Below are 20,892 nucleotides of genomic sequence, written 5' to 3'. Positions count from 1 at the left end.
TCTAGATATTTACATTCAAATGTAGTACTATTTTTATGAAATTCATTGTTACAAAAGACAATACAAACAATGGCCTCTAGTTTTCAAAATATTGTGTATTGGCATGTTAATTAAATAGTTTTTATATTTAGTTATGAATTTCTCTGTACTTGTGTGCATTTCACTTGATTTTATGTATTTCATTTGATACATTTTCTTTTTTGTTTATTGCATCAGTGCTGCAAAAGTGTTTAGCTGCCCCAGTGTTCAACTGCATGTAACCGGATCAGCCATGGGTGTTTCAATGGAAGACTTCAATAATGCTAAGCAGAGGCTGTCCAGTCTGAAGAATGATCCTGGCAATGAAGTTAAACTGAAAATTTATGCACTCTTCAAACAGGTGAGACTTGCCTACACCTGCCAAAGCATGTTCTTATCAGGGATGCAAACACGCGCTTTTCTGCGACTTTTTTTCATGTCATATTGGGTAATTTGTGTAAATCGTGTAGATCCGAAGAGTTTTTGTGTGTGTGGGGGGGGGGGTTGATTTGTTCGCTAACCATAGGCTAGTGGGAATCCCATTGTCTGCCTATGGGTTCCTAGCGTGCTAACCTAATAACACCAAAACCACTGAACTGCCTAAGGTACACCAGCAACAAAATCTGATTGGTTGGCTAAAAAGAAAAAAAAACATTGACTGGCTATCACTTTGTCCAGTCAGAATCCTAAAATATGGTAAAACAAATGAAATAATTAAAGAAAACAAAGGCACAACATATCACCCCAAACCTCATAGATTATGATTATTTACCTCCGCTAAGGAGGTATATGTTTTCATCGGGGACCGGTGTTTTTTTGTTTGTTTGTTTGTCTGTTTGTTAGGGGTGTCACGATTCTCCAAATCCTCGATTCGATTTAATTTTCGATTTTAAAGCCACGATTCGATTCGATTTTCGATCTTTTTTTATTAATGCATTCCTTGTGTCATTATTATTATTATTATATTCATTTTTATTTTTTGCCCTCTTCCTATTCTGTTTCAGGGGGCTTTTATTTTGAAAGCAATTTTTATTTTGAAACCGTTCCATCCGTGAGGTTGTAAACAAAGTCATTTTGAACTGTAGGCTAACTAAATCGTTTTTTTACTTGCTAAGTTGAGAAGGCTAAATTGGTGTTAGGCTAACTGACGTGAATGAACGCAAAAATGCTTCCACACCCGTGATTTCAGAGTAACAAGAGGTTGATGTGCATTTTTTAACTGGCTGCAGCCTAAAATTAGAGGAGTGTTGATGCTGCACGTGTGTGGTTTTGCATTTTGGGCATACATGCTGGACGTCACGTTGGGGGTGTGGCTGCATCGTCGATTCTACTTTTCAGTTCGAAGTTCGAGATTGAGATGTAATTTCGATCGATTTCGATTTAAAATCGAGATTGTGACACCCTTACTGTTTGTTTGTTTGTTTGTCTGTCTGTTGTCAAGATAACTCAAAATTGGATGGATTTCTGGATGGAATGGATGAAAGCAAATGTCGTCTTTTGTTTACAGTTTTTCTCAAATGCTAAAACACATTTCACAAACGTTTCCTCCATGTTCCCCAATGTCGTAACACAATACCCTTTTCTAAAGCTACATAAGCACAACCACACCTTCTCACTTCAAAACTCAAACTTTCACACCAAAAGAGCAGCTCGAAGCTTTCAAAAATGTAAACACTATAAACATCTTTACACACTACAGCAAAACAATTGAAAACACAATGCTAAATTTGTGAGAAGGTTCTTTGTTTCATAACTGCCAATGCATATTTTTTAAAAACTTTAGAGTAACGGATCTTCTTAGTATGCCTCCAGTCAACTACATGAAACCTCCATGTACCTAGCAACCAACATAGCAACCATTCAAATTAAGTGTTTATGACCGTTTCCATAGCAACCAACATGATTATACTGCAGTAACTTCTTGTTTCTTGATAGTGGCCACCATGGATACCCTAGCAACAAATGTTTCAAAATAAAAGTCCTCACGAGCAAGTTAGCTAGTTAGCATGGTTAGCATAGTTTAGCATTGTTAGCATAGGTAGCATTTTTAGCATAACTGCAAAAAAATCATCAACTAAGTTAGCTAATCAACCTGGTTAGCATTATTAGCAAATTTAGCATTGTTAGCATAGTTAGCATTTTTAGCATTACTGCTAGAAATCATCGGTTAAGTTAGCTAATCAATCTGGTTAGCATTGTTAATAAAGTTAGCATTGCTAGCATAATTAGCATTTTTAGCGTAACTGTTAGAAATCATTACCTAAGTTAGCTAATCAACATTTTAACATGAATAGAAATCATTAGTTAAGTTAGAGCTGGAATGTTTCATCTTTAAACTGTCTACCTTCACACTATCAACTCTCTGTAAACTATGCAACCACCATGTTTACCCTAGCTACACCTTAGTAACCATATCTACATTTTCTATCTATTTTTGCATTTTCATGCACTGGTAATTCCTTGGAATTGCATTTCTAGTTCTTCTTCTAACGCACGCAATTCAGCTTCAACCGCTTAACGTAGAAACTCCATTCAAATTTTGTCGCGTAGGTCTTACTTACGCAATGTGGGCTTTGTATTTTTCAACTTTGTAACTTTTATACTTTTTAAACTATTAGTTAAAAACTATTACAATTTCCCCCATAGACTTAACATTGCTCATTATGACATCACGGCAGCAATTAGAATCTTACGCCAGGTGTCCGGCCACCTGGGCACCAACTGTCAGTTTCTCTGGCTTTAAGCATACAGACTCTCTGAAGACTACACATATCCTGTTAAACTGTTTCCTCTGTCCACAACTGTTTCAAAATAAAAGTCCTCAATGCAATAATACACTGTTAAATCATTTAACTATTGAAACTACTCAACTATTGAACTGTTCAACCATTCCAACTGTCAGTTATCATCCACTATGCCTCCAGTCAACTACATGAAACCTCCATGTACCTAGCAACCAACATAGCAACCATTAAAATTAAGTGTTTATGACCGTTTCCATAGCAACCAACATGATTATACTGCAGTAACTTCTTGTTTCCTGATAATGGCCACCATGGATACCCTAGCAACAAATGTTTCAAAATAAAAGTCCTCACTAGCAAGTTAGCATGGTTAGCATAGTTAGCATTGTTAGCATAGTTAGCATTTTTAACATAACTGCAAAAAATCATCAACTAAGTTAGCTAATCAACCTGGTTAGCATTGTTGGCAAATTTAGCATTGTTAGCATAGTTAGCATTTTTAGCATTACTGTTAGAAATCATCGGTTAAGTTAGCTAATCAACCTGGTTGGCATTGTTAGTAAAGTTAGCATTGCTAGCATAATTAGCATTTTTAGCGTAACTGCTAGAAATCATTAGCTAAGTTAGCTAATCAACATTTTAACATGAATATAAATCATTAGTTAAGTTAGAACTGGAATGTTTCATCTTTAAACTGTCTACCTTCACACTATCAACTCTCTGTAAACTATGCAACCACCATGTTTACCCTAGCTACACCTTAGTAACCATATCTACATTATGTATCTTTTTTTGCATTTTCATGCACTGGTAATTCCTTGGAATTGCATTTCTAGTTCTTATCGATATTATAGTCTTCAGACACTTTTTGTGCGTTCAATTCAGCTTCAACCGTTCGACGTAGAAACTTCATTCAAACTGCGCTGCGTAGGTCTTACTTAGGTGACTTCAGCTATGTAATTTTCAACTTTGAAAACTTTATCGTTTAATTTATATGAATTTAAAAAAAAAAAATTCTGTATAGACTTAACATTGGATTATGACATCACAATAAAGTCGTTAAGCAATTAGAATCTTAAGCCAGGTGTTCAAAGCCACCTGGCAGCAACTCTCTGTCTCAGGCTTTTTGGCTCTCTTAAGACTACATATCCTGTTCAACTGTTTCCTCTACCCACAACTGTTTCAAAATAAAAGTCCTCATCATTTTTGCATTTTCATGCACTCGTAATTTCCTTGGAATTACATCTCTAGTTATTATTATTACAGTGCATGAAAATACACTGTACTGTTATTCCAAGTCTTCTTCCGCAACTTCTTATTAGAGTGCATGAAAATGCACTCTTCTGTTATCCGATTTATTAGAGTGCATGCTACTGTTATCCGATATCTTCTTCTTATTAGAGTGCATGAAAATGCACTCTACTGTTATCCGGTTTCTTCTTATTACAGTGCATGGAAATGCACTGTACTGTTCTTCCAAAGTCTTCTTCTTATTACAGTGCATGATAATGCACTGTACTGTTCTTCCAAAGTCGTTTTCTTCTTATTAGAGTGCATGAAAATGCACTCTACTGTTATCCGATATCTTCTTATCGATATCCTTTTTCTAACGCTTTTTGTGTGTCTAACTCAGCTTCAACCGTTTAACGTAGAAACTTCATTCAAACTGCGCTGCGTAGGTCTTACTTAGGTGACTTCAGCTATGTATTTTTCAACTTTGTAAGTTTTATACTTTTTGAACTATTAAATAAAAACTATTAAAATGTACCCATAGACTTAACATTGCAATTATGACATCATAATAGGGCAATTAGAATCTTATGCCAGGTGGCCAGGCGACTTGCAGCAGCTCTCTCTCTCTCAGGCTTTAAGCATACAATCTCTCTCTGAAGACTACATATCCTGTTAAACTGTTTCCTCTGTCCACAACTGTTTCAAAATGAAAGTCCTCACTGCAATAATACACTATTAAATCATTTAACCATTGAAACTACTCAACTATTTAACTGTTCAACCATTCCAACTGTCAGTTATCATCAACTATGCCTCCAGTCAACTATATGAAACCTCCATGTACCTAGCAACCAACGTAGCAACCATTGAAATTAAGCATTCTTGACCGTTTCCATAGCATTTATTAGCTATTCTCAGCTCTATTAGCTGGTTTGAATTGCATTGAGCTCAGTGAGAATGAAACCAGCTAATTAGCTAACAGCTAATAACTGACATAAAGCATGCCAAACTCCTAGTTTGTTAAGGGTATAGTGTTGACATGGGGTTATTTGAATTCCAAAGGCCAAGGGGACTTTATCAGGGTGCATAGTGTCCTGGATCAAATAGAATAGAATAGAATAGAATATATACTTTTTTGATCCCGTGAGGGAAATTCAGTTCTCTGCATTTAACCCAATTTAACCGAATTAGTGAACACACAGCACACAGTGAACACACAGTGAGGTGAATCACACAACCCAGAGCAGTGACCTGCCTGCCCAACCAGCGGCGCTCGGGGAGCAGTGAGGGGTTAGGTGCCTTGCTCAAGGGCACTTCAGCCGTGGTGGACTGGTCAGGGATCGAACCGGCAACCCTCCGGTTACAAGCCGAAGCCCTAACCAGTACACCACGGCTGCCCACAATCAATGAAATAACTGGCCTTTAAAAATAAAAATGAAAATCCTCTATGGGAATTTAACATGGGCGTTCCAATACTTATGACCCCCTGTATTTTAAGGAAAACATTTATTCATTTACAATACATTATTCATTCACAAAGAAAATGAATGTCCTTAAAGGTTGAATAGTTCCTCATTGTTTCATTTAAGGCATTAAGATAAATTTCCAAAAGATGATTTTATATTTAACTTTAAGCATGTGTTCTAATACTTTTGGACAGAGGTGTAAGTATGCATGACACTGTCAGAAAACTATTTTGGTCAGTAATAGTTCTTTGTGACAGCTTAATGACAAGTCAAAACTGTACCACTGTAGTTGAGGTCAAGAAAAGTATTCATGACCAATTCATAATGGTGTCATGACAGCCAATTGTTCAGGCTCATCACTTAAAAAAACCTAGAAGATAAGTCAGGCCAAACACAGTTATACGTCAAGTTGTCATGACAATATTGTAAACGGATTACATTTTCTTGCCTAATGTCAAGTTGTCATGACAAAGACACCGTCAAATAATGTCATCTTGCCTAATGTCAAGTTGTCATAATGATGACGCTCAAACAATGTCAATTTGACATAATAAAAACCAAATGACACATTATGACAACAGTCATAAACATCAATAATGTGTCATTAATGTGCATGACATGTGTCATGTCATTCTTATGACTGTTACATGTCACCCTTATGTAGACCCCTTCAAATAAAGTGTTACCTTTTATTTCATAAGAATGAAAAGATCATTTTCTTTAGCCTTGAAGGAGTGGTAGTTTGAAGTAGAGTGGGGACAATCCTATCTTTAATTTCTGGAACTCAGTTATTTATTTGATATGTCATTTTATTTAATTAGGCTACTCAAGGTCCCTGTAATACACCTAAACCTGGCATGTTGGATTTCGTCAATAAAGTCAAATGGGATGCCTGGAAGTCTTTGGGATCTGTGTCACAGGTTAGTACCTTTGTCATTTTCAGAAATATTTACACAAATTACACTTTTACTCATTTACAAGTCCAGTTTTAGCTTAAAGGAGCGGTTTTTCACATAGATCTCTGTGGGGCAGGAACCTCGGGTCTCATGAACATATCCCCAAAGTACAGCATTGTAGCTGCCTGGCAGCTTTAGCTGTTGGCTGCAGCAACTTGAACTAAGTAGAACCGATTGTTTTCCTTTTTCGAGACATCTACAGTATGTGAAAAAATCATTGGAATTCTCTTTTAAGTTGTATTCAATTTCATTCAAATTGATTTGAAAACCTAGAAAAGAAAAGGCCACTCTTTGTTTCTCAGGAGGAAGCCAGGCAGCAGTATGTGGATCTTATTTCTTCTTTGGAGAAAGCAGAACAACCTGAAAGAGGGGTAGCCCAGCCCGTAAATGAAACATCCTCCTACGAGACACTGCTGGTGTCTACAAAGGACAAAATCACTACCATTACCCTGAACAGACCACAAAAGAAGAATGCCATCACAGTTGAGGTGAGACATTTTCATTAGGGTTTTGGTGGAATGTTTTTGCAATGCTGTCACAAAAAGCACATAAAGGAATGTCCAGTCTAAGAACAGCCCAGGGTTTATTTGTCCATTTTTGGATGGTGACAAGTGTACATTTTAGTTAGGGACCAAAATAACAACATTGTTGCTAGACTGCTGTTTCCATTTAGGCTTGCTGTAGTATGTTAGACATAAAGAAATAAAACTAACCTTGCATCACATTGCATCAGCTATAGTTGTTCCCTGTAGTTGGTAGTATGCAGGGCGTATTTTGAGACGGAACACGCCGAAATATGTTCTGGCACCTCCAACGTTGGATTTGCAAAAGGACATAGAACTGCAATGGACACGAGGTGTAGGCCAATAGCAGGGGTCGGCAAGTAGCCTATGCTGACTTTGGCCACGGGCAAGTCACCTTTTTTCATGCCCAATAGATGGCGGGCCGCAGGCCAGTAGCCTAATATTTAAATTAAGCTCCAATCTATTAGTCCACATGCATCTATACAGAGAATAGATAAAAATAACTTGTAAAAAAAATAAACCATGGATTTACCGTTGACGATTGATTAGGGCTGGGCGATATGGACCAAATCTGATATCCCGATATTTTGGGGCTGATTGGCGATATGCGATATATATCGCTATTTTCAACAGAAGTGTTTCAAAGTGTTTCAAATTCACTCCACACGGCAATTATGACGACACAACCAGTTTTAATTAGAATGATTTCAGACTGCTCTAGCAGAGCTGTGCAAAAATGTGTAAACTATAACATACCATAGGCCTACAGCTGATAACTATCAGCAATGCAAATAACAAAAGACCAATAGGTCTACCCTGAGTCATTGTACTGCACAATGCAATATTCTGGACACAAAAACATTGCAGAAGCCCACTGTGGGGAAAAACATAGTTTTCCTGTCACACAATGCAGTTTGTTGTAAGGGTCTGATAGCGCCTAGAGATGACAAGCAAATGTATACAGCCATATAGACATGTGTGAATTGCTATGGATAACGATTAAATAGTTGTCATAATTGAGTCACTCACCAATAGCAAAATGAATATGTTCAAAACACTCCTCGTTGAGCTCCACTACTAGGGGTTCCGCATAACTACAAGGTCCGTGGCTTGTCCACATATCAGTAGTCAGCCAGAAATTTTGCAAGCCTCTCTGTTAAGGTCTGGTGTAGGCTATCGGAAAATCATCTATTTCTACCCGTGATCTATTTTTGCCCTTCTGCACGTAGCCTATAGCCTGACGACGTCATACTCAATTCTTATCAGAATATGAGTCTGAAACTGCTCCATTCAGCGGCGATTATGGGGCGTGATTCAACCGATACAGTGCGGGGGGGATAGCTCTGCACTCATTGGATAGACCAAACCAAACAGAACAAGTTATTGGCTGTCAGTATCTGCGAAATCTAAGTCAGAAATATGTAGCAGGGTAGGCTATGGAAAACATCCTCCTTCGTTTTTAAAAATAATTCCTTCAAACTGTATGCAATGAACAGCTGGGGAAGTGTGTCGTTAACCCAACGAGCAAACAGACATTTTTAAACAAACGGGAACAACATCACCCAAACATGCTGTTTTAACTGGGTGAAAGTGAAACTGAAGTTTTCCCACATATCCTCGTTGGTCTAAGTGTTCAGAAATAGTTGTCGGAATCCGTGATAAAACCTCCGTTTCAATAGCTAAGATAAACGAAAGGCCAAACTGCATGAACAAATTATGCATTCATAGCCATAGCGTTTCTGTTGCAATCAAAATCAACCTAAGCGAACATGGTCTCACACCCAACTCGTTGAACGAGGACGCATGCAGCCGTGAACGTCACTGCTGTTCATATGTCAATCATCACGTAAAGCCCGCCCTGTGAAATGTGATTGGTCCGAGCTGAAGTGTATCTCGAATAGTAGCAGCTGAACGGAGCAGTGCCAGACCGAAGTTCCCTGCAGAAAAAGAATGGAGGCGGGGCTAAACTTCGGTCTGGCATCCAGGCTACGTAGCCTAGCCACTTACTATTAATTTATATACAAACCAAGACGGCGGATTCCTTAAGAAACGCAAGCACCCACCCCATACATGTAGGCCTAGCCCATTTAGATTATCCAAAAATCCAACATAAAAAAAGAAGGTCCGCACACTTTCCGTTTATTTGAATGCATTTTAGTTAAATCCCCAAATAAAGTGAAAGTGACGTTTCGAGCATTACGGCTCTTCGTACCAAAAAGGATATTGTTGGCTACTATATGACTCGGCTAGTGTTGTAAGGCTGTGTGTACAAAACCACTTGGAGCTCCAGGAGAATTTTGATTTCACAACGAGAATTACTAGCTGATTTCACACTGCACAGCTAGCCGACATTTGACGGGCTTTTAGGTGGCTCGTCCCGAGCATTCACACTGGAGCCAGCTAATTGACCCTTCCAGAGCCACGCCCTAAAACCGCCACAGGCCAATCGTGGCTTAGCAACCCGTAACTAGGCAAGCAAGGCCTGGCAAGCTTTCGAGTTTTTGCCATGTTATTGTTAACCTATGGAGACTGCATAGCCTGTGGGCCATTAAGGGCATTTATTTGTATGTGTGGTGCCCCCAAACACGTGAAATCACGGTGAAATAACATGTTGAACTATAAAGACATGATATAGTTTGGAACACGTATTTTTCTAACTTTAAAATGTTGCATATTACGTGATATTTCCATAACTGCGAGATACGTTTCACAATGGCGGCAAAAAGTTCTTAACAGACATTCAACGAGACATATGTATAACCCGTCAGCAATTATGTCCAAAATAATACCTATTTGAAGTACCAATCATGTTATGTTGTCAAATATTGACGTTATGGAAGTATAGCTTAAAACGTTATGCTAGTTTTGTCCCCCGCCTGTTTCAATCGTACTAGCCTGGAGGAACCATCGAAAACAACGCGTACCTTCGACTTTTGCTTAAATAACTCATGAACGGTTTTGTTCAGAGCTGAAAATGCAACTGTAGTTGACAGAGGACAGATGTAGCTCGCTAGTGACCAAATATGAGCTTTCAGTGTGGTGCGATGTCTTTGTAAATTACATTTGTTGAAAAAATCCCGTTTCTCCTCCATTGTAATAGACGGGCAGGGTGCGAAAGCTTGACAGGCGTAGCAACAGTAACTATGGAGGGCGGGACTTCTGGAAGGGTCAATTGGCGACGTGTTTTATGCCGGCTATTGTCCTCCTCTGGGGGTACACATATTGCCGGCTCGACTGCAGTGTGAATGCGAGCCGGCTATGAGGCTGCTTTGCTGAGAGATGGGCGGAACTGTCGATGACGCGAGTTGTGCGACCCACAGCCGGACGATTAAAATCATCAAACAGCTGAGCACAGCTGTCAGATCATCACATACATTACTCCTATTCTCCGCCGCCACGTCTGCCCAACATCTCCGCAGACTCACATGCTTCATCCTCATACCTGCAACAGCTGGATTAAAGCTCTCACTCTGCAAACTTCCTGTATATGCTAGTTCTGTGCACTGAACCAGGTCCTTGCACTGTTGTAAACTTGTAAATAATCTTGCCATTCTAGCCGAAGGCTTGAATAATTAAACAAAAAACTAATTTAAACATTAGTTTTCAATTAATTTACATTACAATATGTTTATGCCTTCAACACATGGCTAAAAGCCTGACTCGAGGCTCCAGTGTCTGTCGCCAGTTAGTCGTTTTGCGCCTCAGATGTTGTTCAATAAGTTCCAACACAAATTCAAAAGTACGCCGTTGGTGTTGGATAAAGTCTCTTATTACTTACTTTTGTTCTTAACACTAGAAGCGCCGTGCCGTTCTGACCCACTTAAACCTAGAAGCGCCGCGCCCCGGTCATTTGACCGCTTTGCCGACCTACTAGAAGCGCCGTACTGGTATGAACTACTTAAAGCACGGCGAGGCGGTCAAAAGACTGCCGAGTCCTTAGACTGGGAGGCTGTTACTTACACATAATGATCGCTAGATGGCGCTTCGTGCACGAATCAAATCGTTTGGTCATAAATTCAGTTTGCACTAATCCATGTGTCATTCAAGGTCAAGGTCAAGGTTAAATGCATTGCCATATAGTGAAGATACACAATAGGAATGTTTTACAGCCAATTCACGTATGAATATGGTTGACAGCAACAGACAATAGTGACAATAGAAGCTGAGGTATTAATGTTAATTATTTCGTGTCAGACCGTGTTGTTGATAGTGGTTGTTTCATTATGACATACAGCACGTTTGAGTTATCTGTTCATTTATTTGTGTTGATTTGTGTTGTTTGAGGTAAAAACTCTGGAAGAGTTCTTGAACAAACCTTAAGCAAACTTGATTTTCAACTAAAATGCTCTAAAAGTGAATGGGTGGCTAGTAGGGCTTTGACTTTTGGCCAAAAATCATATTCGAAGTTCGTTTGTTTATTAATATCAAACTTCGAATATATTCGAATATTTGTTAATAATATTTAGACCATTATTTTTAAGCTACGCTATCGAAAAACACGCAGCATTCATTAAGCTGAATTTCCTTTCCCTGCTCTCCCTCCGTCTCTCTGTCACTCATGCGCCTGTGTCTTTCTCTCTCCCTCTCTCACACACACACACACACGTACACAGCCTCTCCACTCCGTGCACACCGCAGCGTCTGTCTCCATGAAAACAAGATCCCTGGAAGCTTGATTGCACCTACATAACGCTGCGTACATGCATACAACATGCGTACAACTTTACCAAACAGTATTTAAGTAGCCTAAACTCATTCTCCATGGCCCGCTTTCTCTCGTCCCCCCTCGTGCGCGCTCAATGGACATGCATCCTAAACATTCACAATCGTGAAAGCAATGACGCATAGAAGACAACAAGCTAAATTATCCAGTTAGCATGATTAGTATATGCTGCACAGATTAAAACTATTGCATTCAAGTTTACTGACCATCTCAATACCAATGTCTTCCAACTCCAAGACTTAAAAGGGCATGTCCCAATGAGGAAGTTACTATTAGCTTACCTTGAAACTTACACACACGTGGGGAAACTGAATAGGCTAGTCAAACCAGTAGATTATGATAAGATAGCCACCTATGCTACTTTGTTTACAATTTTGTAATAGCCTTGCTAATGAGTTCGTGATTCACGACTTTACCAGATGTGAGAAAGCCGCTGAATCTGAATTGAAAACAACGTTTGCATGCAAACACATACAAAAAAATAATGCCCATAACAGGTTCGAATATTAAGAGCTGCCTAAAATTCGTTCGAATATCATATATTTTTCAAAAATTCGAATTATATTCGAATAACGAAGTTCGGAGTCAAAGCCCTAGTGGCTAGTTCTAATTCACTCCCCAAATTCACTTGTATTCATTTAATAGGTAGCCTATATGTTCGCGCCGCCGAAAATGATCGGACCTGGAACAAAGAGCCTAACAGTCTGGTTTCAATCACACAGTAGCCAGGATTTCATGCCGCATTTTACAGGCTACCGTGGCTACTTTTTAAAACAATTTTCATTCATTTTGGGAGAAGCATCTTATAGGGTCTAGCTACCTCGGAGGGAGGGAGATAGAGAGAGCTATGCTGAGCAGGCATAGGCGCAAGAAGTAGCCTAATTAAAAATGATGAGTGAAAGATATTCTCCGTTTTGTGAATGTGTAGGCTATGTTTGCGATGTCTGCTGAAAAAAAGCTATAGGCCTATTGTTTCTACAATTTAAGCTAACTTCTATGTGAATTTGTGATTCAGCGTTGAGACACACATTTTCACATATCAGTAGAGTAGCGCTGTAGCCCACTGGTTAGATCTTCGGCCTCGCAACCCAAGAGATGATGGTTCGATCCCCGACCTGTTCATGGTGGAAGTTCTTTTGGGCAAGGCATCAATAAAGTAGGCAATATATTCTATTCTATTCTTTTCTATTCACACAACTACACGCACGCTGGCGAATTCGAACACTCTGAAACGCGCATATGCGATGAAACATGATTGCACATTCTTCCACGAGATGCCTAAAAAGCCGGCCTACAGCAGGGGACAGAGAGAGGGGGTGGGGGTGGTGAGGCAGTTAATTGTCCTCAATGCCGCGGTGATGTCTGTAGTAGCCTAGACGAGTGTATGGGGGAGGGGGAATGATCGGTTTCAAATAGGCTATGTTTGCAATGGATAGTGTTATGTATAGACCCCGAAGCCATTTGCTTTGAGAATAACGGCTGGCTGATGAAGTTGTTGGCTGGCTAGCTGGCTCAGCCAAAGCCTAAATGCTGCTGCAGCCGCCAAAGTTTTCATGACTGATAATTTAGTTGCCACTTCATGTCTACAGATGTCTATATTGTACTAGATCTCAACACACAATGTTATTGTATTGTTTTGGACAACTTTCTGCACGTTTCACTTCAATGTAGACTGCATGCGTTGTGAACAGCGCAGCAATCTCTGGAAAGGAAACGGTGAAAGTCGCAGTAGCCTAATAGCCTATCGCGTTCAATGCTGTAAATCCGTCTGTTCCAGAATATTTGGTTCATATCATCAATCTTTGGTTTTGGTGTTTGTGCAACCGGGCCCTGAAGATTTAGCAAAAGTCTGAGTAGCCCTACGTAGGAATTAGGTAGTATGTAAGGCGAGATCAAAATTAGGCTTAGGCTACCTTTTTTGCTTCTTTCCCCCTTGTCATTTTAATTGGTCGTCAACTCACTGTGAGTCCTGTGTATCGTAGCAGCGAGCACAATACTGATGTGGTGTGTCCAGTGGGAAAATCTCATGTAGGCCTAGTTTCTAGGCTATCGTTTATTTTTCGCGTGTTTCTATGATATAATTATTTTTAGATGCAAAAAGTCTAACTGGCTTAGTCAAAGTTTGTCAGATGGCGGCTCAATTTGGCTCAGAAAATTATTGGCTGGCGAAATTATTTTTCGTTAATGGTAAACAGTATTGTAATTCATCCGTTTATTTCAGATAGTTTGTTATTAAAAACCATAAACAAAAAATAATTGTTCGTCGACATTGAAAAACGGTCAGTTAATTCAGTCATTATAAGCTACATTATTTTGCTCGTGCCGAGTTGTGAACCCGGGTCTCTTGCGTAATTGTCGAGCGAGTTAACGTTGTGCCACTTAACGTTTAGTCCTTCACAAAATTGGAAATAGGAATTGGAAGCAACGCAGCTCAGTTTGTCCAGCAAATATGTAAGAAAATGCTTATAGCCTACATTAGTCTGAGCTTTAAAAGATACAAATAGAAGATAAGATATACAACTATGAATGTACGTAGGCATACGCGCCCTACGTACATAGGCTTCGACGAATAGAGCTCCACAGTCCCGCCCACAGCCTTGCCCGGAAGTAAAAATCCAATACAATTTCTCCATTGACAGCTGGAGAATAAGCCTAAAATCGTAACCGTCCATGGTAGACTTAAAACCAGCTACGATGTGACTAAGCGATCATACCTGCTCATATAGATGTCAAAACAAGGGCGTAACTTTGGGTCTACCATTGGGGGGGTTAAACTTGCGGCATATTTATCAATTTATTTATTTATTGAATGATTTTCTTGTGCAAAAGGTAACATGCTAATTTGCCGTTCCTTCATTAGAAATACATCATGATGATTTAGGCTAGGCTACTTAACGTAAATGCAGCTGTTCACTTGACTGTTTGTGCCATAATGACACAGTAGTTAAATTCAGTGTGTGTGTGTGTTAGTGCGCGCCTGCACTAGCCCTATAAGCCCTAGGCTGTTTTAAGGGCATTTTCAGTTAGAAGCATTTATCCTGGTCATTGTAAGTGCCATTCACACATGCTATATATTGGGGGTTTTTTTCAGCACAGTCTGGGCTACCCAGATCTACCACATGTATTAATACTTGCATTGATTTGATTTAGATTTTTAAATAACACAAATCTAAAAAGCATACTATACACATTCTTACATTTTGACATGTATCTCACCACAGCAAGCTGACAGCTCGACATGATTTGCATGGTTGTGTAGGCCTGACTGTCCTGAAAATTGCAATATAAAAACCATGGTGGAGGTATACTTTGGGGCTGAGCAATTTACAGAAATATGTGGTGTGTGCCTTCCAGAAATAAATGGCAATTTTTATTTAGTGATGAGAAATGACATTTTGACACTTTTTGTGCTCCATATTTGTGACACTAGCTGATCTGACCTGACTTGTTTGCGTGGTAGCACACATGACGTGCACAGATGATGATTCTCTATAATATTTTTTACTGCATTGCAATGAACAAAGTAAAGGCAAGAAAGTGTTTATTTGTCAAACAAATTTGGATGCAATATGAGTCTTGAATTGGATACCATACAGGAGTTTGCTAGGATCTCAAAACCGTATTATGAACGTGACTTGCCATAGAGAAACACATGATAACGTTGGATTATGAACATGGGGTACAACAAAAACATGGGGTAAATGGAGCTAAATTGAGTTATTATTTTGCTGTCACTTCGTCTGTTTTATGGCCTAGAAGGTCAAGGTGTTTTTGGTATCTGTGGATAGCTCTAGCTCTCCCCTTTCATCTGACATGCGTGCCATATCTTTCTGATAGCGGCTTCGCGTGTAATTCAAGCGAGAGTACTGGATGCCTGGGTGAATACAGAGCAATATAGACTGTAAATATGATATACTTTGATTTAACTTCATGATTTTATTTTAGTTTCATACTTGATCGTGCAGACAAGTGTCTAGTCTCGTTGGAAAGCCCCGGTTCTCGCTGTGACTAATAATCGCGGAGCAATGTAACAGAGAAGAATGGGTGTGTTTTTGACGCACTTTGCGTCCGTCAGGCTCATAGGGCTAGCCAGCCAACTCCAGTCAACAAATCATCCGCTAATTTAACAGCTAACTTAGCTATAGGGGTATACCTCCGTTTGGTCAGGACTTTTCCTATTCAACCAACAATGAAAAAATGCTGTCTGGCTTCCAATGTCTTTTTCCTGTTCCCACCCGTTAGCATGCACCTGAGCTGAGAGCTTTCTCCAACCATTCATCCCAGCGACTGCGCAAAATAGTAAACAAACTTTCGATAGAGAACGCAGGTTGGGTAATACCAAGTAGTCAGTGGGCAGGGGGGTACATTTCAGAATATTTAAAACATGATACTATCTTGCTGGAAAATGAAAAGAAAAGAAGAAACGAACAAAAACGTGTAACGTGTAAAACTGGTGAAAGCAGAGCCTTTGATTGGTAGAGATCGCCGTTGCCATGGCAATCCCCTTGAATTTGAATTTCCCCTTGGGGATCAATAAAGTATCTATCTATCTATCTATCTATCTATCTATCTATCTAATCCCAAACAAACTGTACTCAACTTTTCCCGCGCCTATCGTCCAGCTATCGTCTTGCTGGAACTTCAAAACTTAAAATGGCTGCAGGGCTGTCAGGACCGATGTGTGGTCTTCCGAAATAGAATGGTTTTCTCATCTTGAAGGTTGAATTTACTCAATGGAAACGGTAGGAAGTAATCATCATCTTTTCTCAGATTAATATGGAACCATGTTAAACTATCGTTAGGCTGTAAATGTTGGAAATGTGTGTACGTTTGCAAAGCATCATGGGATTTGAGTTCTCTAACTCGGAATGTATGTACACAGTCTTGTACCTTTCGCTTTTTTAACATTTTCTGTTCATTTTTTCACTCGAAATTATAAGTTGTATGCTTATGAGTCACATCGTAGCTGGTTAGCCTATGGCATGGTCTAAAACTCTTTATATCCGGATTTTTCCAGAAGTCAATGGGAGAAATGAATGAGAAATTTACTTCCGGGCAAGCACCTCTCTCGGAGGAGGGGCGGGACTGTGGAGCTCTATTTCAGCTGAAAAAATTTTTTACACACGTAGGCCTGCCTAATAGAACAACGTTGCAACGTTTTCAAAACTTGCATTTTACCACTGTAAATCGCCTCCATAGACTATGCCATGCAAATGAAAAATAGTTATTAAAATAAATCACATAATACATATTGCATATATATAAACTATATGTTTTATGGTAAAATGTTATTCTCATGCCCGACTGACAGGAAACCCTTCATCTGCTGTGAGAAAAGAGAATAGCAGCCTGGACAAACATGGCCGAAAGTGAGACAACATAGTGTTGTCACATAAGTGAGCGCAAAATAGCTCTAAACTAGCTTGTACCGGTGTGCTTTTGATCATGTAAAAATTCTGGGTGATAAAACACGAGTATTTAGGAAAAGTCGTGAACGTAGGGTCCTGGAATTTTTTTTTTTAATCACTGCGGTCAAAAGACCGCAGCCCGGCAGTTCTAGGTATATCTAGGTCAAACCTACACAGCGCTTCTAGTAATACGCGTCAGCGGTCAAATGACCGGCGCTTGGTGCTTCTAGTGTTAAGTACTTGGTTGACTAACCTCTGACTGACACTGACAGTGTTACAATGTTTTGTTGTTTGCTTACAAGAAATATTAGCGTGCCGTGTAGTGAGGAGTTAACTGGGAGAAAATGTCTTGGTCAATAGTCTAAGAGCAATGGCAAGAAAATGTTGCGTTCATCTTATCCGGTTTCACAAATGCAAAGCCTGTGTAGCCTACCTGATGTGCTTTTGGTGTAGGATATGCAAAGGAGTCGCAACGGCACAAAATGTAGGTGCACCAATATTTTTCATTGCATCGCCTTTTTATCGCTCTCCTGTAGGGTTGGGTATCGTTTGGGTTTTATCAGATACCGGTGCCAAATCGATACTTTTAAAACGGTGCCGGTGCCAAAACGGTGCCTGAACCGGTACTTTTTTTTTTTTTTAACAATGAAATGGTCTAGCATGAATAGGCTATATGCACGGAAGTAGGGTTGGGCATCGATAACCGGTTCCGTCTTGGAACCGGGTTTAACTTATCAATTCCATCGACATCGTACGTCTTTTTTTGTTATCGATTCCCTTAACGATTCAGCCTGCATGACGTCGGACTTAATCCGGTTTTCCTGAAGTTTTGTGTTACTACACGCCCTCTGCGACGACTCATACTACAAGTCAACACCGAGAGGAGGAAGAGATCCAAAGCCTGGCTCCATTTCACTAAACGTGATGAAAATTCTGCCGTCTGCAACCAGTACAGTATTGTTATCGTGTAAGGGTAGTAATACCAGCAATATGTTAAAACATTTGTCCGTGAAGCATGGGATTAAGCTCCAAGAGTGTCATGTGTTCGACAGCCTACGGAGGGGTGCTAACGTTGCCCGGTCCAGGGCTCCAGAGTGCATATGCGCCCAAAATGTTTAAGAGTGTGCCTGAAAATAATTCTAGGTCGCACTGGTGCACCTGACGCTGCTCGGGTGAAAGCATACGTTTCCTTCACGAGTTTTAATTGTAGACTATGCGTGCAACTTTGCCAAACTGTATAGAAGTAACCCCCTTGACCCGCTCGCTCTCCCTCTCCCTCTCTCGTGCGCGCTCAATGGACACCAGCCCCTCGACATGCACATTCACAATCGTGAAAGCAATGACGCATAGAAGACAACTAGCGACATTGTAATTAATTTCAGTTAGCATCATAGCGTAGGCTACAGCACAAATTTGATTCAAACTCTTGCATTCAAGTTGACTGATCATCTCAATGTTTTCCAACTCTAAGACTCAAAAGGGCCTGTCCCAAGGAGAAAAAGTATTAGCCTACCTTGCAACTTAAACACACGTGGGGAAACTACAGTCCAACCAGTAGACTATAATAAGCTAGCCCAGTGATTCTTAACCATAGGGCCGCGGCCCAAACCTGGGCCGCCAGCAACCCACCGAGGGCCGCAACAAACTTTCAGTTTTGCATCTGTGGGCCGCAAGGGCCGCGGGACTGCCTTCAGGGGTGTCCAAACCAACTGCGCCCCGCCACGCACTTTAATTCGCCGCCGAGCATGCATTAGTTTATCATAGATCCGCCACGCACTTAGGTTATCATTGGCTATTCGCTATTTATTTTATTTTTTTTCGGCAACGACGTTGTGCTTGACATTACTGCAAACTACCTTACACTCTTCTTAGAGAACGTTTACATTTACAATGTCAATATCAAAACAGCATGTATAGAGATGTTTGATACATAGAGATGATGCATAGAGATGTTTGAAATCTCTATTGCAGCAAATCTAATTATGTTACTCATAACGTTACTCAAAACGTAGCTAGTTGGGAACGCGTTTGAGCGTGCATGAAAAGGAGAGAGAGCGCCAGCTGGCTTGTCATTGTTGATAACTGATATCTCCTTTTTTTATAAGAAACGAAAAACGTTAAGACAACATAGTTTCACTCCTGAGCAATCTACTATGAGAGGGCACTGCAGCCACTGAATGGAGCCAGCAAGAGTCTTAAAGAGTCTTAAAGTGTAATTTATAAATGAATTAAACAGCATCATATCCTAACCATAACCATCATAACCATATTTCTTAACAAATTTATTGTCTACAACAAAAAATTACTTTGTCATTATTATAATTTAAATTAAAATAATGCTATATGTTACATACTGCATTGTGTGTGTGTCGGGGGGTAATATTGAATGGGCCCCGGGCCACTTTGTACTTTAAAAATTGGGCCTCGAGGTCAGAAAGGTTAAGAACCCCTGAGCTAGCCTATGCTACTTTGTTTACAATTTGAGGCTTCAAGCCGACAGCTGAATTAAAGAGGCAGAGTTGTAATATGAATAGTCATGAATGTCATGAATATCAGAAATGTCAGTAGTATAGATTAGAATATATAAAGAATTATATTATATTATATATATACTGTAGGCTATATATACATCTTTATAATTCTTTAGAAAGAATATGTATATTCCTTATTGTGTTATGAATAAAGACAAACTTTTTCTACGTCTTATTGTTAAAAAATCATTCACATTATATGAAAGGAGAGCGATAAAAGGTGACCTCTTGGCGTTAAAGGCGATGCAATGAAAAATGTGGGTGCACCTACATTTTTTGGGGAATCGATAAGAGAATTGGATTGATAGGCAGAATCGATAATGCCATCGATATTGATAAAAACTTATCAATACCCATCCCTACACGGAAGGCTGTTCAAGTACCTCATTTGTTTCCGGCATTAGCTGTGTTGTATCTGCATCTTATCTTTTTTAGCTCCTTATATGTTCAGTCCAACAAGATATGGTTACCCCAATTATAACAATTTTAACACGCAAAATATGAAATTGAACTGTTACTCAATTTACTATCACTATCTCATTGCTTCTATGCATAATATATTTAAATGTTATAACAGCTTGCCATGGGTGCACAAACAATGGTAAGCTCTGCTTTCATGTTCATCCAATATAGGCCTAGGTGGCTTGCTATAAGGTTGGCTGTGTTAAAATGGCTTGCCATAGAACTGCCAAGACAAACGCATTTCTAAGTAATCTAATGTGACGTTAAGGGATCTGCTTTCAAGTTCGTTCAGTGTGTCCCCAAATGCTTCAAGAAATATGTCTTCACTCATAACACGGAATAGTTTTAAACATGTTACATATGTTGAATTGTTTTGATTCCCAGCGCTTGCAGGCATTTTAAAAAAAGCAACTAGTAGCCAATGCGCTAACTGCATGAGCAGCTTAATTAGCGATACCGACGCCGGAGATGGTTAGCCTATTTGACAGCGCAGGGATATCAACGCAGAGGTATGTTTGTAACCTGCATATCTATGGTTTTGCAAGCTAACATTTAGCGTGATCTTCATATTCATTGTGATACTATATTGGCCTCATGCATATGAAAAAATAATGTAATGTAGGCTAAGTATAAAGGAACACACGAACGTTTTCACATTACAATTGGCTGATAACATTTCAAATAAATCCCAGTTAGCGCATTAGCAAGGTTATTGAGTAAAGTACAGTAGGCTATATTGTTGATGTTGTTTCATAGCCTTTTCTGTACTGTGAGATTTTGACAAGAGCTAGGCTACTTGACATGGGCTCACGTGAGCTCTCAAACAC

The 20,892-nt window shown here is 39.6% G+C and overlaps 1 protein-coding gene across 1 annotated transcript in view; it reads left to right on the top strand.

The window, feature by feature from the left end:
* eci2 (enoyl-CoA delta isomerase 2) overlaps positions 1-20,892 on the top strand; it is a 68,629-nt gene that overhangs the window by 18,741 nt on the left and 28,996 nt on the right. The window contains exons 3-5 of the mRNA XM_062520876.1: positions 217-379; positions 6,283-6,381; positions 6,720-6,905. Coding sequence (XP_062376860.1) covers positions 217-379; positions 6,283-6,381; positions 6,720-6,905 — 448 coding nt within the window. The remainder of the gene's footprint in view (positions 1-216; positions 380-6,282; positions 6,382-6,719; positions 6,906-20,892) is intronic.

Source organism: Sardina pilchardus, chromosome 19 (assembly GCF_963854185.1).
Source record: "Sardina pilchardus chromosome 19, fSarPil1.1, whole genome shotgun sequence".
NCBI classification, from domain to species: Eukaryota; Metazoa; Chordata; class Actinopteri; order Clupeiformes; family Clupeidae; genus Sardina; species Sardina pilchardus.
Note: the sequence above shows the minus strand (reverse complement) of the source record. Positions and strands in the feature narration are given on the sequence as shown.